At 47.5% G+C, this 26445-nt stretch overlaps 1 protein-coding gene across 1 annotated transcript in view; it reads right to left on the reverse strand.

Annotated features, from left to right (window-relative positions):
- Positions 1 to 1684: 1684 nt before the first annotated feature.
- Positions 1685 to 26445, reverse strand: part of LOC147893904 (uncharacterized) — a 97177-nt gene continuing 72416 nt past the window's right edge. The window contains exons 9-10 of the mRNA XM_087386090.1: positions 2600 to 2775; positions 1685 to 2428 (exon numbers count right to left, since the gene is read on the reverse strand). Of these exons, the coding sequence (XP_087242216.1) occupies positions 1740 to 2428; positions 2600 to 2775 (865 nt within the window). The 3' untranslated portion in view covers positions 1685 to 1739. The remainder of the gene's footprint in view (positions 2429 to 2599; positions 2776 to 26445) is intronic.

A 26445-nucleotide genomic window follows, 5' to 3' on the forward strand; every position in this document is an offset into this window, starting at 1 on the left:
CTAAAAATGGACACCCACACCCAAGGCTAGTATGTGAGATGTGTGTGTGTGTGTGTGTGTGTGTGTGTCATTGGACAGTATCTGAGAGCTCGTTTTCCAAATGTTCTTTTTGGGAAATTCTTTTGGCTCTTTGGCATTCATCCACAGCAACCGAAGTTTGATTTGTTTTTTACTTGGATTAGATACTGGGCACTTTAGACTCTATGGATAGATCGCAATCATAGAGTCTTTGGTGATCCTCAATTATCATTTTCTTGTTTTTCCATAGATCTTTGCAGCAATCTCTCTTTGATTGTCTGCAAACTCACTACATAGATTCTGATGTATTATTTTCCTACACTGATATTTTTTGTTGATATATTGTCCAACTTTCCCTTTCTGGGAAGCTCTCTTGTAATATAAAGTAACAAAATTTGCAACAATCCTTCTTTGATTACTTGCAGACGCATTGCATAGATCATGATGTATGTCTACCATACATTGGGATTTTTAATTGATGTATTTACGACTGCCTCGTTTTGAGGTTGCTGCTCTTATAATATAATCAATCAAAAGTTTTCACTGAAAAAAAGTCTCTTTTTTTGAGTGCTTGCAGACTCACTACATCGATCATGATGTATATTTAGCATATACAGAGATTTTTAGCTGATGTAATTTCTAGCTCCTCTCTTTGAGGTGGCTTTTCTTGTCAAATATAATCATGGCTTTCACTAAAAAAAGGTGTGTGTGCCGCTCTCTACAACAATCTTTCTTTGATTATTTGCAAACTCATTATATAGACTACAATGTATACTTGTCATATACTGAGATATTTTGCTGATGTAATGTTGAGCCCCCCATTCAAGGGAAGCTTTCGTGTAATATAAAGCATTTAAAATTTCACCCAAAAAGAAAAAAATGTGTACGCATGTGTGTTTTCAAATTTTCCGTACCTCTACAACAATTATGATTATGTTTATGCACGGGACATAGATTGTCCTGCCTTCTTCTCAAATAATGATGTCTTCTTGTGTTTGTAATTTTTTTATCACTTTATTTGAGACTGTATTCTATAATGTAATGATGAATGGCTTTCAATTTTTTTTAAAAAAAGTATCGATACGATTACCTTAGTGTGCGTCAAATAGATTCCTCTATCTATCTTCTGATCTTTTGTAGTAGCAAGTTCTCTCCTTGGAAACTGTTTCTTGTACTATAAACAGATATGGATTTCACCACACAACAAAAGTGCGTGTCACCACACAACAAAAGTGCGTGTGTGTGTGTGTGTGTGTGTCCTTTCTCATCTGAAATGGCATGGTCGACAGTCTTTGCTGGATAATTCTTTGCGAGCTGAAAGCATTCACTTTTGATTGATTATATTCTTGGCTGCCTCCTTTTTGAGGTCACTACTCTTGTAATATAATCAATCAAAAGTTCACTTTTAAATAATAAAAAGTGTGTGTGGTGCTCGTACCCTACAACTATATGAGCACTCTTAAATGAATGTCTTTCCATACTTTCGACCTTCTTTGCTGCAGTCTCTGCAGGATGCTCATTCCTTTGGAGACCTTCCTCAGGCCCAGTTGAAAGTCTTTTATTACTGTTTTTAGTTGTGAGTAGTAGCGGTCCCACTCTGGGACAGCTATGAATGTAAATGCTTTCTTAATGCAAAATTTCTTCTACAAAAAAAAGTGTGTGAGAAAGAGAGAGAGAGAGAGAGAGAGGGAGAGAGGCAGCAGCAGAAGTCTTTCCAAAAGTTAATGAGCCAAAAAGCTCTCAAAATCCTGTCTGGAATAGAGTTTCCAGTCATAATTTTCTCCAAACCTTAAAACATGAGTGTGGAACTTTATCAGGGATGTCCGGTGTCCAACAGAAATGTAGCTGGGAATCCTTTCCTGTAGCAATGAATACAACCGTGACTCGGTGGCAACATCCAATGCACTCGTAGCCTCATCAAGGAAAGCCATCAAAGGCTCATGCACTAGTAACCTTGCAAATGCGAGACGCTGTTGTTCACCAGAACTCAATAGGTCACCCCAATCACACACAGCTTTCAAACCTCCTACTCTTAATGGAAGATCCTCTAGTGCCACCTCTACAAGCTGTCTTAATAACCTGTCCTCATCTAAGCATCCAGACTTTGTCTCAGCAGATGGAAAAAGCAGCTGTTCCTGCAGGTTTCCAAGTGGCATGTATGGCTTTTGCGGGAGAAAGAAAGTTTCAGTAAAAGGTGGCCCCTGAATCAAACCCTCCCCACGATTCCATAGCCCAGCTATAGCTCGCAGAAACGAGGACTTTCCGCACCCTGATGCACCCATTATCAACAAAGAATCTCCCGGAGAAAGACTCAGATCCAGATCTTTAATAAGAAGGGTTCGCAGGTTGGGGGTTACAATAGTTAAACCTCTGATGACGAGTGCAGTGCCAACATCTCTTTCTATGTAACCTGCAGGTAAAGATTGGTATTGTTAGATGTGTACTCAAAACATCCTTTGATAATTTGCATCTCAGGTACAAGCAATCACTTGTCCACATCCAACTGTATATAGCTTTGAAGAAACTCATGGCCCTTCATCTGTGTTTAACACATGAAGACAATTGCGATGTGTAAACTTACCAAGGGGCTCCTTATTGAGCAAAGGGGTTGAAGTAGCCTCTCCGTGAATTTCCAACTTGACCAAAGAGTCTCTTTGAGATTGCTTCCCATTATAACCGAGTAGAAGTTGATTATTGTTGTGATTACCCAGAGCTGCTAGTAGACCATCTAAGCGCTCAGTTTGTGCTGCAAGGCCGCTGAGTAAAGAACAAGGCAGTAAAGTCATCACAGCATGCATTTTATGCAGGATACTACAGAATATGCTACATTTCTGTATCGATATGTCATTCCATCTGATAGCCTTTCTAACAGCAACATTACATGCAAGACCAAACTGGAATGCAAACACAACTAAGAGCAACAGTGTTCTGCACATGTTTAAAAAACTAAGCAGCAGAGGATATAAAATTTGCTAAACTGAAATGAATTTACGTGAAACTATCACGTGTGCAAGATCTCTCTACATGTTTAAATCAAAAGCATCGAGGTACATTACTTCTCAAAAAGTAGAGGGAGAGAGACGGAGAGAGCATATGCTGCAAAAATACAGAAGAACACTTTGCCGAGTAGAGTCTGACAAGACAATGTCCCGATAATAAAGCCATCGAGACAACCAGCAAGAGGCTATATAAAGTAGTATCAACCTTGCTAAAAGGACAAATAAGACTAATCTGATTAGCTTGAAAGTCTGCAAGGACGGCGTATTTAAAATTACAGGCATGCTTGAAGTCAAGGAATGTAAAAATGCAAGGAGGTAAAAAATGGAAGAACCCCACTGGAGTACAGGGCAGAAACAATGCGTAGTATACCCTAAGCGCCAATGCTCTTGGAAAGCTTCTCTTCCACTAGCCCATCAAAAGCCATAGCCATTGATTGATGAGCACAAGGGATGGAATTGAAGAAAGCCTCCACTTGACGTACAAAGGAGGAAACTGAAGCCCACAATAGCTGAAATGGGGGGGATGTTGTTGTGTGGCAGGTTCTATAAAGCTTATGTCAGGATTGCAGATTTGCTTCAAGACAGATGTGGCAGCTTCAAACTGAATTGTCAACGAACCAGTAGTAATTAATCATTGTCTCATTGGAGCTGCATTGTTGAAATGAACTTGAGCATCAAGGATTTTCTATACAGCTGCAAGAACTTTCACAAGACCTTCACTATGCACTGAGATCTCAAACCTTCACTACCTTTCCACTCTTTTGAATACCTTGGAAACTACGAACCTGGTCTCGAGGTTTCAATATTCGACCTTTCCACAAAGCCATCAAGAAAAATCTTTACAGAGCCACGACAAAATGTTCAAGACTTGCGCAAAGGAAGGGGGATCAGTGCTGAGCTAGTCAATGTTGCTGTCATGGGCATCTCCAGCCCATCGTATGGCTGCCTAATAAGGTCTACACAATCGCTCCAACAGCTACAGTAGATGCAGAAGTCCCAAGGGCTCACACAGCTCCAACAGCTGCAGTCGCACCAGTTTCCTTAGCAGTAGACCCTGTAGCCTCTCCTCACATAGCCATAGCCTCTTTAGCACACCATCCACCATAGCCTAGGCCATGACCAACCTCATAGCCTCAGCATAGCCCTTCAGTGGGACATTCAATCATGAGGCAAATAGTTGTACACAGGGGTATTATTGCGATTGCCAGGCCCCAACAAAGAATGCAGATAGTAGGTAGCATACTCTCTCTCTCTCTCTCTCTCTCTCTCTCTCTCTCCACTGCACCTCTACTCCAGCTTGCTCCCCTGCTTCAGCCTGCTCCCTGCTGCTCCAGCCCCTCCATTGCACCTGCTGCTCCTCTGCTCTCCGCTCCAACCAGCTCCTCCACTCCCTGCTCCAGCCTACTACCCCACTCCTCCAAGCCCTCCATCGAACCTGTGCACCTCTGCTGCCTTCTCCCATTGTTGTTTCCCATCCATTTGCACCTCAGCCCTCCATCGCACCTTTGTCCTTTGCTCTGCGCTCCAGCCTGATCCCCCCTCCAACACTCGCTGTTCCCCACTCCAGCCTGCGCTCTGCTCCTCCAACCCCTTCATCGCATCTGATACTCTTGCATTTTGCCCCCCTTGCCTCCCCCATCGCACCCCTGTCCTCTGCACTCCCCCGAACCCCCACCCAACCTTGGCAATTGGGTTTGTCCCACCCGACCCTTCTGATTTCCAGCCCCTCCCCCCTCTAGCCTAGCCTCTTCCCCCTGGCATTTGCCCTCCTCCTGCCCTCTTAAGGCCTGTTGGAATGAAAGGTATGAAGGGATTTGTACCCTTCTCCCCACCCTCAAATTCAGCACGAAACCTGCAGCAAAAAACAGCAAAAAAGGAAGAGGGAGAAAGGAAAGGGGGCGGGGGGGAGGGGGAGAGAGAGAGAGAGAGAGAGAGAGAGAGAGAGAGAGAGAGCCAAGAAATCAGCAACCCAACAACAGAAGGGCAACAACAACAACGACGATGACAGCGACAACAGCAGATCATGGGGGGCATCAACAACTGGAAGACACACAGCGGTCTTGAGACAGATAGTACCCTTGTTCACAGGCCTGGGAGCCTCTACCTCAGCATTAGCCTAAACATCACCCACTGACGACTCCCCAGGCCCTAAGGCCTCTCCCCCCCCCCCCCCCCCCCCCCCAAACTCTCCCACTCCCTGACTCTCTCCCCTCTACCACTCACATAGGGTATCCTCTCTCCCCCAGGTCAACCCCCCCCCACAATGTACCTACATCATACTAGACTATGGCTGGTTTCTCTCCAGCTCTACTCTATGCTTACCCATCATAGCAGCCCATTGCTCCCCCCCAAGCACGTAGCACACTCTCTCTCTCTCACCTGCTGCTCCTCTGCTCTCTGCTCCAACACCCCCGCTCCACTCCCTCTCTCCCTCTCTCTCTCTCTCTCTCAAGCATAGTGGAAAGACGGGCAATATAAGCAAGGTCTAGTATGTGATCAAAGTACATCTCTTGGAAATTGGTGTAAGTGGCATGGGTGTGCTCAGTGGTGTGAGTGGGATGGATAGGCTCAAAATTAGGTATGTATGGTCAGCTCCAAGTGGGGAGGCAATGGGGGCATGAATTCGGCGATAGAGTGTTGTTGGCCACTCAAAGGTGCAGTCCTAGCACGTCTCGGATGGCTTGATAGAGAAGTCTTTGATGTGGGAGGCAAAGGCGGGGATTCCATGAGAAGGTCAGCTACACTGGACCCTCCTCCATGTGGGAAACAAATGAGCCCATCAGAAGGGGGCCATCTCTCTAGAGCATTGTAGATGATCAGATCATGCATCTTGCCCATCTCTATGAAGGTCTGCCCTTATGAACTGACTGGTAATTATGGGTCTGCAGAGACTCGGTAGATACAAGTGGGAGATAGACTCACTCACTTTCTCTCTCTTGCTCACTACTAACTGAACTGTAAGAATGTGACAAAGTGACCCAAAAGATAGCCTCAAGGCTTGCAACTGCAAAAAATAGGACTTGCTGTCCAAATCTGAAAAAGCCCAAAAATAAGCTGTAATTTGCAAATGTGATCAAATGGCCTGCAATTTCTTGCCAAATTCACTACAAATCTGAAAGTATTGTGCAATTTGCCTAAAAGCCCCAATTTGTAGAGCAAAACTGAGTCAAAAATGGGGCAAATTCAAGAAAGCCCCAAATTGTTTGCAAATCTACATTCTACCTGCAAAATCGTAGCCTGAATGCAAAAGCCCCAAATGTCACCAAAAAATTGCAGATCTGCTGCAATGTCTGCTCCGGACAATACGTAATGTACGGAATGGTATGGAACTATACAGACGCCGAGTACGAAAATGTACGAGAATCGAAAATGTATGGAAACTGAAACTGCACAGAAATCCGTACAACTATACGGACAGTATGGAGCTAAAGTGCGGGAGTTGGAGCTGGAAGCAAGAAGCTACGAGTAGGGAGCAAGTCCGGGAAGGAAGTGCTCTGATACCATTGTAGACTCACGGAAGCAAAAGGATGCACAAGAGTGGAGCAAGAAGTGGAAGCCGTCACATCAACTAGTAGAATGAAAATGAAAGTACAAAGTACTATAAAAGAGAACCCTAGGACCTAGTGTCCTAGTGGTACCACTAGTACTAGGTGTCATAAGACACTAAAAGTACTAGGTGACCTAAGTGCCAATAACTAAAGCTACATGGGCACATACCAGGGCCCAGAGGGCATCGATACGACTGGGAGAAGATGGCCTACACTGGTTGCTGAGCTGAGCCACTGAAGGCCCAAGAGTAGGATGAGAAATGACGGACCAAGGGGCTGCCTTTTATAGGCCCTCATTGGGCCTAAAAAATGCATGACTGCTAAAGTCTACTCCACCGACTGGCTGATTTGCACCGACCTGCCACGTCATTGCTGATGTGGCATCATGACTTGCTGATGTCATCTGCACATGTGCTGATGTCATCACGTTGACGTGCCTACGTGGCAGTCTAGCATGTCCACGGTATCCTTTACTTACTCCATGATCTGCTCATAGGTCTTTGTGATATGATCACGTCTTCATATACCTTCTCGGATGTCTTGGTGAGAAGGGACTTGAATTTCTTGCCGAAAGCTGCTTCATAGGAAGTCCGACCCACGCTGGAAGAATGGGTGTCGGAATCCCTTGAACTAGGGGTAAATACTGCTCCCAGCGGGACTGAGCATCTGCAACATAGCACTTCAGAAAGTCGAATGACTGGTAGTAGACTTCTATCTTGCCATCTGAATATGGCTGAAAACTGCTGCAGAAACTGAGTTTGGTACCAAAGTTGTCGAACAGGGATGTCCAAAAATGACTAGTGAATGTGGAATCCTTGTCGGATATAATGGTACGGGGCATGCCACAAATCAAATACCACCATATAAGAACAAGACAAGCTATGTCATGTGCGTCGATGGTACCCTTGCATGGAATAAGCATGACAAATTTGCTAAACCTGTCCACAATGGTCAGGCATATGGTGTTCCTAGTACCAATAGCTGTTGGAAGGTCTGTAACAAAATCCATGCTAGTCTACTCAAAAGGCTGATCCAGAATCACAAGGGGCTGGAGTAATCCTTCACTCGCTGGCATACTTGACAATGAGATACATACTGTTGACCATCATTGCGTAAATGTGGCCAGAAAAATTTGCACTCCATCTTCTCAAGAGTGCTTGCAACTCCTCTGTGTCCATCAGCTAGAGAATCGTGCATATGATAGAGGATGGTAGAACGGTATGGGGGCAATACACAAAGGTGTCCTTTGAAGAACAACCACCCGTCATGAATAGCATAGTTGCCGGCGCGTGCATGCAGCATGACTTTGTACCAAGGTGTCTCGAAATTTGTATCTGTATAATACTGGTTGCGCATCTGTTCTATAGAGGACTCATGTACCATGACAAAAAGGTACCATTCCTCTTTGCTAAGAGCATCTGCCACAACATTCTCTAATCCGGGCTGACACTCAATCATGCCACCAAACTGTTGAAAAGTCTGGCTCAATCTGGTCTAGTGATTGGACCATTGCGCGCATGCTCTGAAGCCACCGGAAGACCTAATGATCTGTGCGGACTATGAAATCTTGACCATATAAAAAATGTTTCCATGTCTTGAGGGCATGGACGACTGCACGTAACTCTTTGTCATACACGGAGAAACTGTCGGTCCGTACATCGAAGGGTTGATCCCATTGTGCCAATGCTAGGTACATTGCTGTGGTGACTGCCTCCTTCAGCTGGTCAAAGGCCAAAAGAGCTGCTAGAGTAAAGGTGATAGGCTGCTTCCTACCTTTTACTCCCTATAAAAGGTCAGTGATGGGAACTGTATTTTTTGCCAAGTCTTTGATATGCTTCTTGTATGCCTGGCAAACTCTCATAAACATTCGAACTTCCTATGCCGTGGTAGGCACCTCCCACTCCACTATATTCTTCTCCTTCGCTGGGTCCAAGCGATCACCTGTCAAAGTGATGATGTACCCCAAGTAATGTACCTCCTCCAAGAAGAAACTGCTTTTCTTGACGTTGATGTACAACTTGTTGTCCTTCAATAGTTAAAGAACCTGCTAAGAGTTCTTCATATGGTGTATTGGATTCTTTGAGAACATCAAAATGTTGTCTAGAAACACAAAGACACTCTTACCGATCAAAGGTTTGAAGATCTGTAGCATCGTGTACGGTTGAAGGACGCGAGTGCCTTGTGAGCCTGAAGGGCATCACCATGATAAACATAGCTCTCTCCAAATGCCATCAGGATCTCTAACACACATAAACCTGTCCAGAAAAGCTGTCCTCACCTCTACATAAGTCGGGTTTCTGTGAGCACCCTGATCATCACGCATCCTTGTAGAGAAAGTCTGCAGCCAAGTTCTCGCTTCTCCCAACAGACAAAAGGATAGAATCTGAAGAAGGACTTCTGGAGCATTCATGTCTTTAATAAGAGCTGTGAACTCCAAGCACTCTAAAACCTCTCTGGGTCTTCATTGGGCAACCTGTGAAATCGAGGAAATTCATGAGCCATCTCTCCTCTTGACTAACTTATCTCAAACACACTCCCAACCAGAAATACCACCCAATCTCTTATGGGAAGAAAACAAAAATAATCACTCTACTGAAGAAAACTTACCTTGCATTTGACTGGCATTCTTCTTCCTAAGAGCAATCACTTTCAAAGCCTTTTGAACCTTAGCACGGAGACGTATCACCCGAAGTTCAACATCAAGGCATCTATCTCTCCTGTGTCCACACTCCCTACATAACTCACAATAAACCAGCCAATCTTCTGGTCGGTTTTGTCTTGAGTACCCAATCTCAATTCAAAACTCCTCCTGTCCCCAGTAGGATTGCCAAAAAGATGATAAGGAAAAAAAAGGAAAGACAACCAGAAATTATGTACTTCACCACGTCAGATAGCTGAGACTTCATAGGGATCAGCTGCAATGTGGGCTTGTAGATGTTGAGCTTATGAACCAGGTTCCAGAGCAGATATCTAGAGCACACAAATAACAAGTAAATCTCCCACACAATCTGACTAGAACACACACACAAAAACACACAAATTCTTTGAAAGAGGGGAAAGAAGGCTTTGACTTATTGTAGCTCTGTGTCAACCAAGAGTTGTTCATACACACAGTCGTTCTTTGTACGACAGATCAACCACACATGATGTATCTACAACACCTCCTTCCAGCAGCTTGAATAAGTAAAACAGCATTTACTTATGCTTCTCGTACGTAATCCTCATGCACAAAGAACCCCCAAGAATGCTAATCCATCGAGTTATCCCCTCCACCTATAGATTCATGAGACCTCAACGATCAAAGTCCCTATCATGATTTCCGTTCAGTCACTATTGCATCTGCACACAAGCTGTACGTCATACTCAGAATTGTAAGCAGCCACATCCTGAGTACTTCCAGCAGCGACAACTCCCGATTTGTGTTCTGTTCCAGCTAAGCTCCCCCATGCAGCCTGCACACTTGTGCATGATTAAAGGTAACAAACCCACAGCCCAAAAAAATAAGCGACTCGTACTTCATGTTGATCAGCCCGTTAGCTCTCCACTCAGCTAATCATCCATCAGCCCTGTGCTTTTTTTTTTTCAGATCATCACACCCCGTTGACAGCCCGTACACAGCCCAATCGCCCTCTTAGATCGTCACAACCCTCTACACCTTGACGCACTGCTTTTGTACAACACTTTGAAGCCCATGAACCATCCGTTCATCGACCAGTAGATCCTTTCCTCTGTCTTCCTTTTCTGCTCTCTCCCCCCCACGCAATCTCTCTCGCTCATCCACATTTTCCAGCACTCTCCAGTAGCCGCCATCCCACGTATCAGCCCACTCGTCAGCCAGAGCATCCCCAATCCTTGATCACGTAGCCACCTTGCATGCATACATTCCCTTCCAAATTTTCCAGCCACGTCATCACATAGAATTTACCACTCTTCCATTTAAAAAATGCAAATATCCCCCAAGGCACATTAAATGCACATTTTGGACCTTTGGTCACACAATTCCCACACACATTAGCATGCACATTAAGACTTGCATGCACCCCCGTACACTTTTTTTTTTTTGTGGGAAGAAATCTTTTATTGCTGTAAAATAATTGCATTCACAGTTACTTCGAAAGTGGAGTAAGTACTACTCAACTGAAGATCTCAGTATAAGCTGTATATACATCCTGATCAATCAAACGAGTCTGAACGCAATCATAGAATGATTGCTGCAGAGATCGTTTGAAAAAAACAAAAGATGAAAATAGGGGATCACCAAAGACTCTATGATTTCTGTCCATCCATAAAGTCCACAGTGCCCAGTAGCATACCCATACAAAAAATAAGTCAAAACCCTGTCTAGCTGGATGAAAACCAAACAACCAAAAAAACCTGCCAAAAGTAACAGTAGGAAATATCGCTCGAAGCCTCTGTCGGATGAGAGCGATGAAGTCACAAGTGTGTGGACAGAACCAAAAGATGTGAAGCATAGATTCAGTAGAGTGTAGGCATCTGTGGCAAACAGCCGGAGCAATATGTCTATGTGCGAGTAACTGGCCAGATGGAAAAATGCCAAGCAGGACTCGCCAAAGGAAAAGTTGTTGCCAAAGAGGGACTTTATAATGCCAAAGGAGACGCAGTCATTTTATCCACCACTTTAGTGGGCGATCCATATGCCAAATAATATTTTTTCTGTAAGAAATCCAAGGCGGAAATAATAACACTTTATACAGAGATGACACTGTGATATGTGAGAGCTTCAAAGGACGGGCTGAAGAGGAAGAAGAATGTAAAATCCAATACTCAAGCCTATTCTGAAGTTCCAAACGAGGTACCGGCAAGAACGGTTGAAGCATTGCTGAAATCCTATGCCATAAAGGACGATAATGAGCTCCCAAACCATGTTTGCTAGCAGCCATAGAAAAGGATAAAAGAGTACCATAATCCTAAAGTACATCCGCCACAGAAGAAATGCCTTTGAAAGAGAGAAAATAAGAACGTCTGGGTTCTTGTATGGCCAAAGAAGGGTGGAATACTTTAGACCAATAAATATTCTCAGCCCTCAAAGAATTACCCGACAAAGAATCTCGGCCATTCCATTCCAAGTGGGATAAAATATGTTTCCAATCAAGAAGCAGGCGAGAGACAAAAGGGCAACCTCTGATCTTGCCTTGGATAGAGCCAAATAGGAAATCCCACTGAGTAGGCTCCCAATGCCCAAAGGCAGAAGTATGAATATGTAATAAAAGAGAGCGGATCATGAAAGCCCAAGGCTGATCTCCTTGCATAAACTGCAACATCATTTTCCCTCTGTGAGCAAGTAAATGCATTTGAATATTGAGAATGTCCAGACCCCCGTGTATCTTTGGAGAACAGAGAGGATGCATAGAGAGTAATCTGAGACTTTTCTTGCCATTTTTTGAACACCAGAAAATTTTCATGATAGCTGACATAAAGGAAACCAGGTCTGCCTTAGTGAACATAATGAGAGGTAGATAAAATTGTATGTATGCTATCAAAATGGATTGTGTTATTCGCAAACGAACATGTAATGGCCAAGTTGCAAGCTTCCAATATTCAAGTTTTGTCCTCAACTTTGTGAGCACCCAATCAGTTTGTTGAGAACGGGTGAGTCCCCAACCTAGAGGATAGCCAAGATGTCGAATCAATTGAGAAGCGGGAACAATTTCCCCATGCCACAAAAGACTGTGCCATTCATAAGCATGCAACGGCAACAATTTTGATTTCTGAAAATTGACCCGAAGACCAGCAGCCAATCCATATGTAGAAAGAGCCTGCATAATCATGGACAGATCACTCCGAGTATTTTTTGGGGTAAAGAAAGAATCATCAGCATATGCTTGAGCGATCATGCTATGACTGCCAGGAATCTCCAAACCGTGCAACTGGTCAGTGTCCAAAAGGTGGTCCAGATATTGAAGCATTGGATGAGTGGCTATGGCAAAAAGTAAAGCACTTAGGGGACATCCTTGCCTAACAGAACAACCAAGAGTCCAGGTTGTAGAAATATCCTTTGAAAGTATGCAGGCAGCTTTACTATCTTGATATAGCCAAGTGATAACTTGCTGCATTTTTGTGCCAAATCCCAATGCCTGCATAGTCGATGAAATAAAATCCCACTTAACAGTATCAAAGGCTTTGGCAATATCAACTTGCAATAGCAAAACATCCTGCTGCGTGTATTTGGCATATTCAATTCCAACATAGGCATTAACAATGTTATCTGTGATATGCCTATGCGGAACAAAACCATATTGTGCAGGATGCAACCCATCCCAGTCAATCATCTCATCCAAATAGTAGTTCTAGGCATCATCCCCTTCATAGACACAAAGGCAATACAAATCTACAATTAAGCATGCCTCAAAGAACTAGCAATCGGCACATCCAACTCACAATCCTCAAGCAAGAAACACCAACCAACATCCTGCAGCTCATCAACTCCAGCTTGCGCATTTATCAGCATATCCTCATCACATAAAGGCATATCCAAATGCATGCCATTCAATCCACCATCATAAACATCCTCATACTGAATACATGCATCTCCATATTTGCTCCCTAAAACATCCCCTATTTCTTGCATATCCCCAGGTGTTGGGTAAGTGGAGAATCTTGTGCTATCCTCCTCGGTGTGTGATATCTTCAACATTCTTCTTCAGATCCCTCAATAGATTCTCTTGTTCCAACTAGCCTTCACCACTGCCAACTATCACATGTGCCATTTCCTCATGTTCCTCATGCTGCTTAACACTCCCAATTTGCCACGAAATAGTTGAATAAGACTCTTGTACCTTGAACTGCTCAACCAAAGCATTTGACAAGGCAACCCAATTGCTCTCGACTCTCATAGACACATGAGTGCACTACCCTTAGAAAATCACCCAAAATATCGGCCCATTTTGCCTCAGGCCTCTTGTATGAATCCCATGCATGTTAAAAAACCCATAAATACACCTCAAGGTCCTCCTACTTGGCTCCACAACACACTGGAAAATCCATAAAAGCAAGCCACAAAATGTCACTCAATGAACACCAACCAGCGCCCAAAGCTATCCGAAAAGCATGTATCCTATGTAGGCTTTCCACTACCTTAGGCATGCATCAATTCACCATCTGTAACTTCTTTTAAAAAAAGACATAGTCGAACAGCTTAAAAAAAACCTCTGCAAACAATCAAATACAACAACTTCATGATACCCCATAACCATACAATGCTCATCTCACATCAACTTCCTGCATGCAACAACGGTCCAGCATATGGTTGACACCTTTGGGCACTGACTTGGCAGCAAAACTCCCTCAAAACCTTCCACCGGAAATATTCTTTCCATCAAATGCCTTTATCCATCTCTGTCATTACATATCTGTACCGAGTCAAGGAGTATGGGGATTACACATCCGGGCGTAGCAGGATACCATGGCTAGCACTGTCCTCTTCTATGGCACTTGCAGTAGGGGGAGATCAGAGGTGTTGGTATGCATGCACAAAGAGATGGTTTGCAGGACTAGGGCTCCACATGGACAGACTACCTCCTTTCCAATACAGCATGGACGCTCCTTTCTCTCTCCTTCTATCACACGAGGTCAACCAGGTTATCCGTGAGGATCTACTACAGCTACACACATTCTGGACTTGGTTGGGCCCAAGTGATCTTCCAATGAAGATGAGCTTCTACAGAGATCACTTCCTACATATCACAGTGGAGGATTTCATTGACAGAGGGTTAACTCACAGATCACACTTGGGGACATCCCCTCCTTGTTTAGAGTCGGAGCTCGACTGACGGGGGTCACAGTGGCCTTGGTTAGACGCAGAGCTACGACCAGGAGACGTACCAGGATTGCACCCTTGAGGAGGCGACAGCGTTCTATTGCTGACCTCATGCCTCCACTTCCACAGCCTCATACATCCTGATGTCCTGTTGCTAACGATGATGATGATGATGATGATGATGATGGTTATGGTGATGCCGACGATGATGCTGAGATGGATATATATATAGTCGGCATATGACTATGTTGTACTTAGGACTTAGTACTGGCATTTTGCTTTTTTTTGCATTCTGCATTGGTATGGATGCTCGTTTAGTAGCTCCACTACCACAGCTCATTGTATCAGGTTTTTCAATCTCATAGACCTATCGGTCTTCGGAAGAGTTTAATAAAGTTTCTTTCTTTCTTTCTATCTATACAACAAAACTGATTACCTTCTATAACCATTAGCATGATTACCTTCTATAGCCATTAGCAGGTGCACCTTTTGGGAAACTATTTAAGGCATCTTTGCAAAACGCCAACAGAATGATGAAGCTCCCACCTACCGCTTCCTACATAGCATCCCCCATCAATTATCATGTGCAATGATGATGCTCCATGCCTGCTATGAGCTGCTCCTCTCGTCCATCTCGAGAGCAGCAAGCAGAGCGACTACCCAGGGAGAGGTGCATATGCACATTGTGTGACATGCAGGAGGTTGAGACAGAGGAGCACTTCATCTTCATGTGTCTTGTTTAAAATGAGATCCGAGGGCGTTTCTACTGCCTCTTCAGAGATAGCTATGGGATTCTGGTGCGATTCCTCTCCCACCCAAACCAACAACGTTAGCAGGTTTCATTCATGAGGTACTCACACACCGCGAGAGGATACTTCGAGCACGGAGACAGGAGCATACTTTTTCCTTGGCCGATCCCTCTCAGAGCTCTATCACGGAGCTTTTTCAGCCAGATCACATGGATCCCCACGAGACGAGGCCTCGACATGACCGTGACCCAGAGCCAGTGACTCGACAGCTCAGACAGAGGGTTGACACACAAATCACACTTGGGGACATCCCCTCCCTGTTTAGAGTTGGAGCTCTCGACCGACAGGTGTCACGGTAGCCCTGGTTACTCTTTTGCTACCCTGAGAGCATCCTCATAAGTGACCAGCTCTCTACATTCAATCTTTATCCTAATCTCCAGCTTCATACCAGCAACAAACCTATCCTTTTTATGACTCTAGGAGGAACTTCAAGTAATAAGGCCACCTGCCATTTATTCCACAACACAGTGAACTTACTGACATACTCATCCACTAACTGAGTCGGCTGTTGCACATTCAACAAGTGAAGAGGAAGAGAGAAGTGAAACCAGCAATGAGGATGAGAGCTCGATCACTTCAGAAAGTGATGAAGGAACAATAGCATTGGTGGATTTGGTAGATGAGGATTCACAGGTAAATATTGTGGGGGCAGCAGGGTTCGGTGAGGAAAAGGTGGATAGGTTTGAGGTTATCAAGGATTTAATGCAGCCCAAATATTCTCAAGAATCAACCCAGGTGTTGATTGAGCAATCATTGAATCCTGATCTCAATGTTGAGGAGAAAGAAGAATATTTGAAGATGTTGCAAAAATACCCCAATTTGTTTATTACCTCTTATGAAGAGATCAGGGGATTTAAAGGGAAGCCTTTGAGGATTGAGCTGAAGGAAGGTGCCAAACCTGTTTTTCAAAAAATAAGGAGATTAAGCCCGGAACAAAGAGAGGTGCTGAAGGAAGAGGTAGATAAGCTTCTCAAGGCAGGAATAATTTATCCTGTAGTTCACTATGATTGGATAAGTCCTGTGGTCATAGTGCCAAAAGGTGTAGACAAATGGAGAGTCTGTGTCGATTACAAACCTTTGAATGCAGTGACAAAGAGAAACCACTATCCTCTGCCTTTTTTGGATGATATTCTTGATAAAGTGGCAGGTCATGAAATGTACAGCTTGTGTGACGGATATTCAGGGTACTTGCAGCTAGCCATAGCCCTAGAAGATCAAATCAAGACTACTTTCATTACCCCCTGGGGCTGTTTTTGTTATAGGAAAATGCCTTTTGGAGTTACCAACGGCCCCTCGCACTATCAGGAGAATTCAGATCTGATTTTATCACCTTTCCTGGATAAATTTTGTAAAGTGTTTATTGATGACATCTGTGTCTACTATGGAAGAAGGGAGCACTGTGGCAAGCTGGATCATGTATTTTATGAGATTGATTATAATGGTGGTTAATTAAATCCTAAGAAGACTCAGTTATCTCAGACCAGCATTAAAATATTGGGGCATATTGTATTTGAGAATGGGATTGAGCCAGTTCCAGGTAAAGTAAAAGCTTTAGTTATGCTGTCCTCTCCTAAGAATACCAAGCAGTTGCATACCTTTCTCCACAAGGTGAAGTATTTGTCGACATGTTATCTCAGAAGATGAAGTATCTATCTACTATGGAAGAAGGGAGCATTGTGGCAAGCTGGATCAGGTATTTTATGAGATTGATAATAATGGTGGTCAATTAAATCCTAAGAAGACTCAGTTAGCTCAGACCAGCATTAAAATATTAGGGCATATTGTATCTGAGAATGGGATTGAGCCAGTTCCAAGTAAAGTAAAAGCTTTAGTTATGTTGTCCTCTCCTGAGAATACCAAGTAGTTGCATACCTTTCTCCAGAAGGTGAAGTGTCTGTCGAGATTTATTCATATGTTATCTCAGATTTTGTATCCTCTTCAGCAGGTGGTAAAATCTGAGCCTCTGAAATGGATGACAGAGAGTGAAGAGGTGTTTGAGGCAGTTAAGGAATCCTTGACTCATATTTTAAGTGTAAAGCCACCAGATTATTCCAAGACTTTTTATGTGAATCCGTCTGTAGGACCAGATGCTATTGGTGCTATTCTTTTGCAACAGGGAGAGGGTTCCAGATATATGAGGCCAGTCTATTATGCCAGCAGGGTGAAGAGTGAAGTAGAGAGGAAGTATTCAGCAGCTGAATTGGTCCTGGCTAGCCTCTTGTATGCCTGTAGGAGATTTCGGTCTTATCTTTTTTTTTTTTTGGCGCAAAAAGTAGTGCTAGTTATATTACTTGAAAACGAGAGTACAAGAAGGCCTAAAGGCCAGCAGGCTGCAATCACAAAACGGATTCAGCCCGAGGAGTCAAAATGCTAAATACAAGCCTCTCAGGGCATAATCATCGGAGAGTGGACAAACAGCCACGGTGGAGGGGCGTAATTCCACTGAAGACTCTGAGTAGAATGCTGGAAGAACAACTCCCGGTGGTCCCAGTCGCGAAGGAAGCGCCGTCTCTTTTCCTTCCCTGCCCGGGACTCCCCCTGAATCTGATCCCACTGACCCTTGAGCGTGTGAACGATCATGCTCCAAATGTCTGCTAGGGTCTGGGTAGCAGCAGAAGTCTGAGCTCCTACAGTCTGCGCGCATCTGGAAGTCCAGATATGCCAGCCTGCAATGCTCCCTATGATCTCCCAAACTGGGTGCCGAGGCATCGCTCCTGCATCTGTCTCTGTCAGATGCCAAGGGAAGCTGTCCATGTATGCCCAGGTGGCCTGCGTGATGAAAAAGACGGGATCCTGTCTAGAGAACTCATAAGCCAAGTGATGTCCCATCTCAGTGCTGCACCAACAAACGGCTCCCCAAGTGATCGGTCCTAGCTCGGGTGCAACCCTCGCTAAGATCCCCATGACTCCCTTCCAAACTGTCTGCGCATGCGAGCAGCTCCAAAGGCAGTGCTTCAGGGACGACGACTCCTGAAAACACATCTGGTGATGCCCCTCCTGCCCCATCTGCCTCAGCCAGCTGCCAACTGGTAGCCCCTTGTGTGCCACCATCCAAAGGAAGTAAGAGATCTTCCTCGACCGCCAACTGGCCCAAAGAGTCTTCCAGAAAGTGCGAAGAAAGACCAAAGATATCCCCTGGGCATACCAACTATGTGCCTGTGTGGGTAGCTCGCGCTGGAGAGCCCCAAGAGCACGCCTACCCGTACGCGCACTGTAAGAGAAGAAGGGGGTAGGGTTCTCTGAGGTCTCCAATGGTGGCCAGCGCCACTCCCCTGGGTCCCACTCCACCTCTGTCAAGGAACGGCCCTCCCATATCCAGAGTCTCCAATCCTGGTCCTGCATAATCAAGGGGTCTATATGCCACGTCTTCCCTTGCAGCTCTACAATGCGAAGGCGTTGCCAGGGAAGCTGGGGGTCGATCACGGCCTCTCTGCTCTGTAGGCGGCTATCATCGGTGACAGAGAAGAAGTGTACCAAGGAGTCCGAGAAAAGGCCTACAACCACCAAAGGAATGCCTCGTGGAGTGAACTGTCCTAGCCACCTCTCATCTCCCGGGAAGAGCTGTCCGATGACTATGGGAATCCTCCAACCTGCAGGAATGGCAACATCAATCTCCGCTCGCCGAGCCTGGATCCCACGTGCCGTACCTACTGCTGTTGCCAGCTCGCCTGGGCTCAACTGGCTGTAGACGTCCCTCCAAACCCGGAGCGAGTGCGCGGGCCCACGTGCCCAGAGTGCCCAAGGGATATGGGATCTCTCTCCAAGCTGGCGACCTGTATCGTCTGTCACCTGGCTGCTCCAGATCAAGGGCTGTCTGTCTATCTCCTCTCTGCAGCTAGGGGGAACCTGGGAGAGGCTGTGTCACAACTTCCTCCAAACCGAGACGAGGCTACGAAGGAAGGGGGAACGGGGCTGAGTCAAAGGGGGAGAAGTGAAGATCCATCGGATAGAAGGCTGCCAAACACCCCCTCTCTGGGGGGTACACGCACTGAGATCATGCTGTAGCAAGAGCTTCCACGTCTGTCCTCCTGGGGTCAGACCGCGGATGACTAACTTGCCAACAAGTGCCTCACTCTGCAGTTCTGGATCTATGATGCCGAGGCCGCCCTTTGTCTGGGGGAGAATGACCGTCTGCCAAGCGACCCTGGCTCTGGTGGTGCCGAAACCATCTGAACCAGACCATAGGAAGTTCCGCACCAGTCTCCTCAGCTGGGCTACACATGATCTCGAGAAACACCAGCAAGAGGCCACATACCAAGCAGTGGCAAGAAGGACCTGGTTGACCACAAGGGCCCTACCTGCCAAGGAAAGCCGAGCCGTGCTCCAGAAAGCAAGCTTCCGTCGTATGGAGGCTAGGACCGGCAAGAACTGCTGAGCCGGTGTGATGTCCAGGCCTACCTGAAATCCCAGGTAACGTGTCATCTGTCCTCTAGGGATCCAGCGAAACCCCAGGAAAATATCCCACTGTGAGCTGGCTCTCGGATCCGTAAGAAAACCAACTGACTTATGCCAGTTGATTTTCGCCCCAGCCGCAAGGCAAAAAATCTCTAGGGACAGTCTCACTCGCTCCAGTGACTCGACATCATCCTGCACATATAGGGCTGTGTCGTCTGCATACTCGAAGTCCAGAAGTTCTGCATCGTCTCGAATAGGGAGACGCATCCCGCGAAGACCAGTGGTACGGGCTCGAAGGAAGTGGGTCATGGCCTCCGCAAAAAATAGGCAGAGGTAGGGCGCTAGCGGACAGCCCTGACGCACCGAGCGCTCGAGTGTGAATCTCTCCCCCATCTTGCCGCTGATGATAACCCGACTGGAGGCCGACCTGTAAAGGCTAGCAATACCTCTGATCCACTCGTCCACAGGAAACCGAACCGAGAAAGTGTACCTTCCAAGAAGGACCAGTCTACCCTGTCGTACGCCTTCTCAAAGTCGAGGAGTATGGCAAGGTGCTGGCCACTGTGCTGGGCCCATTCCGTCGCCTCTGAGAAAGTGAAGATGTTGTCCAAAATGCTGCGATCTGGGACAAAACCAGTCTGGGTGTCATAATCAAGTCATGTAGCAGGGGGCGGATGCGGCTACTGATCATCTTGGCGAGGATTTTGTAGGCGGTCGGGAGGAGGGTGATAGGGCGCGGCGCCACTGTCTGATCTCCTGACGGTCCCCCCCTTTGGGAATGAGGCAAATCAAGCCTATTGCAAGGCTCTCTGGCATTTGCCCGTTGGAGAAGATATGCTGGAAGGCTGCGAGCAAGGGCCGGTGGATCTGCTCCCAAAAGGTGATGAAGAAAGCTCTGGAGAGGCCTTCCTCACCTGGGCATTTCTGCCCATCAATAGCGCTCACCGCATCCTGCATCTCCGCCACAGTGAAAGGGGCGAGAAGGGCGTCACTCATGCTAGGCTGCACGAGCCGCGGTGTAGATCTCCACACCTCCTCCCTACATAGGCGGCCACGAGGGTCTGGGGGCTCCTGCTGGAACAATGATCTGTAGAAATCTGTCGCCAAGTCCCAGACCTCGTCTGGATCTGTCCTGACACTACCATCCTGCGCCCTAAGAGAACGGAGCTGTTCCCCTGCTGAACTCTGTCCATGAGTCCTGAAGAACTCTCTACACATCCTGTCGCCTTTCCTAGCCCAGAAGGACTTGGAAGCATGAAATGAGAACTTTGAGCGGCGCCGGGTGATCTCCTCTAGCATGGCTCGGGCCCGAACCTCCTGCTGTCTGAGCTCCTCAGAGCTTGGAGAAGACTATTGCATCTGCTGAATCGAGGCGAGACCTCGTCTGAGACCCCTCTCCCTCGCCCAACACTGCTGCTTGACCTGAATCGCCTCCTGCTGACAGATGAGGCTAGACTCAGCAAGCGCCTGAGCTACCTGTGCTGCCATATCCCCGGTGGGGTCCCAATCCTGCTCCCACAGGTCCACTATCCTGCTGTGAACCGCTGCTCTGGAGTAGATGGAGTCTGGGATCCGGCATGAGCGTGGAGGTGAGGAGTGAGAGGCTGAGTCCAGGACTAGGATGACTGGGGCATGGTCTGGGAGTGTCGTCCCTGGAACCACTCCTGACTCTCCTCCTCTGCCAAGCGCCCAATCGCTAACATAGAAACCGTCCAGCCGCTCCAGAAGTCTGCCTCCCTCCCTCCAGTATCCCCAAGAGAAGTCCAGACTCCCTGTCCATCTGCGAAAGGAAGGCTCCCTCCAGCTGTCCCGACCTCCCACTGCGAAGAGGAAGGAATCCCAATCTGCCTGCTCTGCCTGAGCTATACCGAGGAACTCTGGGCCCCGTCCCTGCTGATCCTCTAGGGTCTCAAGGTTATTGAAGTCCCCTCCTACAATCCAAGAGTCCATCTCTGGCAACAAGTCTGTCAAGGACCTCCAAAAAGTGGCTCTCCGTCTGAGATCGATCGGGGCATAGATATTGAGGATGCCGATACGGGATCCCTCAATATGCAAGCCCACCCAAAGAGCACGTCCTAGGATCAGAGTGCCAAAACCACACACATGCTGAACTAGAGAAGCGTCGATGGAGGTACAGACACCCCCGCTCCTGCCCTGCTCGCCAATCGAAGGTTCCCAATAGGTGTGGGAGCATCCTGTGAGGACCTTCCCACAAATACTGGTCTGAGAAGCCGAAAGCTTGTGTTCCTGTAGTAGGAGCACATCTACCCTTCCCACCAAGGCTGGCTGGAGCTCCTGTCTGAGCACCATCTTCCTGGGGCCGCGGGTTCCTGATCAGTGGAACCCATTGACGTTCCAAGAGATAATGCGTATACTCATGAGGAGGGAAGGTGGGCCACAAACAGCTGTCTGCTTGCGGTCGATGTCGAAGTGGTCGGAGGATGTCGAGTGTGGAGACGAAGGCGCTTCTGTGAGGGTTTCGAAGGCGAGGCCGGATCCTCGGACCCATCCTCTAAAACCTTCAGCAGAGGGGAGAGGCCCTTCGTCCCGTGGTGGTAGGCTCTCTCTAACCAGCTCGACACCTTTGCCAGGGAAATACTGTAGAAGCCCGCTACCTCTTAGGTCCTCCACGGGCGGAGTCCTTCCGCGTAGGCCCACTCCAGAGGTGGCCAAATAATGACTAGGAGTCGGAAACGTTTGGCGTTGTGGCGCCATCGCAGACGAACATCACCCTCCTGCCACTGCTGCTGAAGAAGCTCCGCTGCTCTGCTACCGATCCAGTCCTGCACCTGCTCCTGGGACTGATATCGTATCGTCTCCCAAACATTTTCATTCGTCCATTGCTCATTCCCTTCACTGGAGATAGTGAAGGAATAGCTAGGACCATCGTGAGGGGCAAGGACGGACACCTTACCCTTTGCCCCCTTGTGGAGGAAGAAGATGCTGATGTCTAGGCATGCAGGGAAGGAGCCAATACCCGCTGCATCCAAATAATCCCAAGGTCCTGCTTGATAAAACTCCAATGGAAGAGCTCTAGGAGCAGCCCTTGGGCGTGGGGACGAAGATGAGGAGTCTGAACCAGAGAGAGGGGTGCTGGCCACTTGCGGGAAAGGGCCTCTCCCCTCCGCCGGGCCAGGAGGGATAGGCGCGGGTGAGGTCTGTGCTGGCTTCAGGGCTGCAGGTGGCTCAGGCGGAGGGGGGGGTTCCCTCTGGATCATGCTCGAGGAAGAAAGTGGAGTGGGGGGGGGGGGATCCTAGAGGGGGTGGGGGTCGGAGAATCGAGGAGGGGGGAGGGGGAGGAGGGCGGGGTGAAGGATGAGGGGGAGGCTGGCTGATCTTCTCCTTTCCCTTCTCCTTCCCCTTACTGGGCTGCTGATGAGTAGGGACCACAGGGGGGGCTCTTGCTGTAGATGGGCAGGTTTTTTGGGTCCTGCTTTGTTTCCCTTCCGTTTTCTTTTGACCTCCATCCAGCCTTCCCCTTCGGGGGGGGATGTCGCTAACTGGTGGGGGGGATCCTGAGTTGCCTGAACGGGGGCCTTCTGAGGTTCTGTACCCGTGAAGTGAGGACATGAGCGCGCCTGGTGCCTGAAGCCATGGCATCTCAGACACTGATTTGGGCGACCAGTGACCAGAATACGCTGCATCAATACGCTGCATCACCACACCTGTGTCTGTCTCGATCTCGAACTCCGAGGGGATGCTCTGCGGATCAAGGACTGCCACTTTGACACGTGGCACCCCTTGGGCTGCCGCCGCATCAACGTAGGTGTCCTGCATAGACCAGCCAAAGTGCGCCCCCAGGTCCTTGATGATCGAGCGAAGCTCGGTTGCGAGACCTGGGAAGATAAGGGTAACTGGATGGCGAGGAATGCGAAAGCAGGCATCGAAGTCCGCTACACTGAAACCCCTGTACCATGGGACCATGAGGATGATCTTCCCACCCACAGAAGTAAGGGATCGCCTGACCATATCACTCGCAGCCTGTGCTGAGGAGAGCTTGAGCAAGAAGATGCCACATCCCATGAGTGCAACCTCCTCGATGTGACTATCCTCGAGGTAGAGGGTGGATTGCAACCAGTCCCTGATGTCTGCTCGTGAAGGGGAGTAGCCAATGACTCTCCCATAAACGGATGTCTGGGAAAAGTCCGTGGCGGCCTGCTTCACCAAGGAGACCTGGTGCTCTGTCAATGTTACGCGATAGGCTGATGGAGGGGGGGGTCCGTCTGGGCCGCCAGTTCCGGGCACGTGGCCACCATATCGCACTGACTAACTGTGAACGCTCCAAGGCGGGGGAAGGGGAAGGAAACGGAAGAGGCGGGGATGGGGGATTAAGGCGGGGGAGAGAAGAGGGAGGGATGGAGAGGTATGAGGAAGCCGGGAGGGAGAGAGGTGGTGACGAAGGGGGGGTGGCGGAGGAAGGAGGAGGAGAGAGGTGGTGAGGAAGGGGGGGGCAGCGTAACGCCTTAGCAGGGAGGGGCAGGCGGGGGCGGGGGGGTTGGTAGCGCCACGCGAGGGGGGGGAGGCGGGTGGGGGGGGCTGAATGCGGAGAGGGGAGGAGCGGAGAGGAAAGGAGGAGCAGAGCAGGGGGGGAGCGACGGGCGGAGAGGGAAGGAGTGGAGCGGGGAAGCAGGGGTGAGCGGAGTGTGGCGAGGGGGGGGGAGGAGCGGATCGATGGGCGGAGGGGGAGGAGAGGGGGGCGGATGGCCGCGCAGAAGCGGCAGTGAGGGAGGAGGTAGAGGGGAGGGCCGCGTAGCGCGAGGGGGGGGTAGACGGGAGCGGAGGAGGGGAGGGAGTTTGCAGGAGCTTGAGTAGTGCACACAACATCAGCAGAAGAACTAAGGAGGCTTCGGTCTTATCTATTGTCCAGGTCTTTTGTGGTTCTTACCTCATGTTCACTATTGCCTCATATGTTGAATAGTACAAACATCTCCAGGAGCATGATTAAATGGATAGTAGAGTTACAGGAGTACTCTTTTACCTTCTTGGTTGAGAACTCTACCAGAGCTTCCTTGGCTGATCTTCCCACCTATAAGGAAGGACCTATTTTAGTTGAAGATGTGAAGAAGAACACTGAAATGAATGAATAAAAAAGTACTAGAGGATGCATTTGTTTTACACTTTGATGGATCTTACAAAAAAAGTTTAAATAAAAGTACAGGAGGAATTGTCATTTATGATCCTGGAGGAAAGGAGATTCGAAAAATGGGAATTCAGCTCAAAGCCAGCAGTAATAATTAGGCTGAATGTGCAGCCCTCTTCGAAGGTTTGAAAGTATGCATTAGTCTGGGTATAAAGAGACTTGTGATTAAGGGAGATGCTAATGTGCATGCTAATGTGTGTGGGAATTGTGTGACCAAAGGTCCAAAATGTGCATTTAATGTGCCTTGGGGGATATTTGCAATTTTTAAATGGAAGAGTGGTAAATTCTACGTGATGACATGGCTGGAAAAAATGCATGCATGCAAGGTGGCTACGTGATCAAGGATTGGGGCTCTGGCTGACGAGTGGGCTGATACGTGGGATGGCGGCTACTGGAGAGTGCTGGAAAACGTTGATGAGCGAGAGAGATTGTGTGGGGCGGAAGAGCGGAAAAGGAAGAGAGAGGAAAAGATCTACTGGTTGATGAACGGATGGTTCATGGGCTTCAAAGTGTTGTACAAAAGCAGTGCGTCAAGGTGTAGAGGGTTGTGACGATCTGAGAGGATGATTGGGCTGTGTACGGGCTGTCAACGGGGTGTGATGATCTGAAAAAAAAAAAGGACAGTGCCAATGGACGATTAGCTGAGCGGAGAGCTAACAGGCTGATCGATATGAAGTACTAGTCGCTTATTTTTTTGGGCTGTGGGTTTGTTACCTTTAATCACGCACAAGTGTGCAGGCTGCGTGGGGGAGCTTAGCTGGAATAGAAGACAGATCGGGAGTTGTCGCTGCTGGAAGCACTCATGATGTGGCTGCTTACAATTCTGAGTATGACGTACAGCTTGTGTGTAGATGCAATAGTGATTGAACGGAAATCATGATAGGGACTTTGATCACTGAGGTCTCATGAATCTATAGGTGGAGGGGATAACTCGATGGATTAGCATTCTTAAGGGTTCTTTGTAAATGAGGATTCCGTACGAGAAGCATAAGTATGAGCTGTTTTACTTATTCAAGCAGCTGGAAGGAGGTGTTGTAGATACATCATGTGTGGTTGATCTGTCGTACAAAGAACAACTGTGTGTATGAACAACTCTTGATGGACACAGAGCTACAACAAGTCAAAGCCTTCTTTCCCCTCTTTCAAAGAATCTGTGTGTTCCTGTGTGTGTGTTCTAGTCAGATTGTGTGGGAGATTGACTTGTTATTTGTGTGCTCTGGAACGTCGTTCATAAGCTCATCATCTATGAGCCCACATTGCAGCTGATCCCTATGAAGTCTCAGCTATCTGACGTGGTGAAGTACATAATTCCTGGTTGTCTTTCCTTTTTTTTCCTTATCAACGTGGCTGCTGTTGCTTGCATGGCAGCCTGCTGACATGGCTGCCTGTGTGGCAGTCCAGCATGTCCACGGGCTTGTGGATGCCCGTGACAATACCCGCCTATGTCAGGCAACATATTCGAGTCATGCTGAAAATTAATAATAGGTACGTAATGAACGGAATTCCTAGCATTGAAGTCTCCAAGAAAAACTTCTCCTCAACTCGAAAAGTCCATGATATCGTGGTATAAGATAGAATATGGGGATGCCCCTCCCTCCTCTTGGAGCTCTTGGACAAAAGGTGAGGTTTTTGGAGGAAAGTAGCAAATTGCAATGAAGGTATCCCTCAATGATCTGCTATTGATCCGAATCCAAAGGAATCTGGTGTGTGGGTTGTGTCGGTCCACGACGCCCATCCCATTGATAGATTATCGATATAA

Source organism: Dipteris shenzhenensis, chromosome 15 (genome assembly GCF_047967505.1).
Source record: "Dipteris shenzhenensis isolate YYH24624 ecotype China chromosome 15, Dip_SZ_1.0, whole genome shotgun sequence".
NCBI lineage: Eukaryota > Viridiplantae > Streptophyta > Polypodiopsida > Gleicheniales > Dipteridaceae > Dipteris > Dipteris shenzhenensis.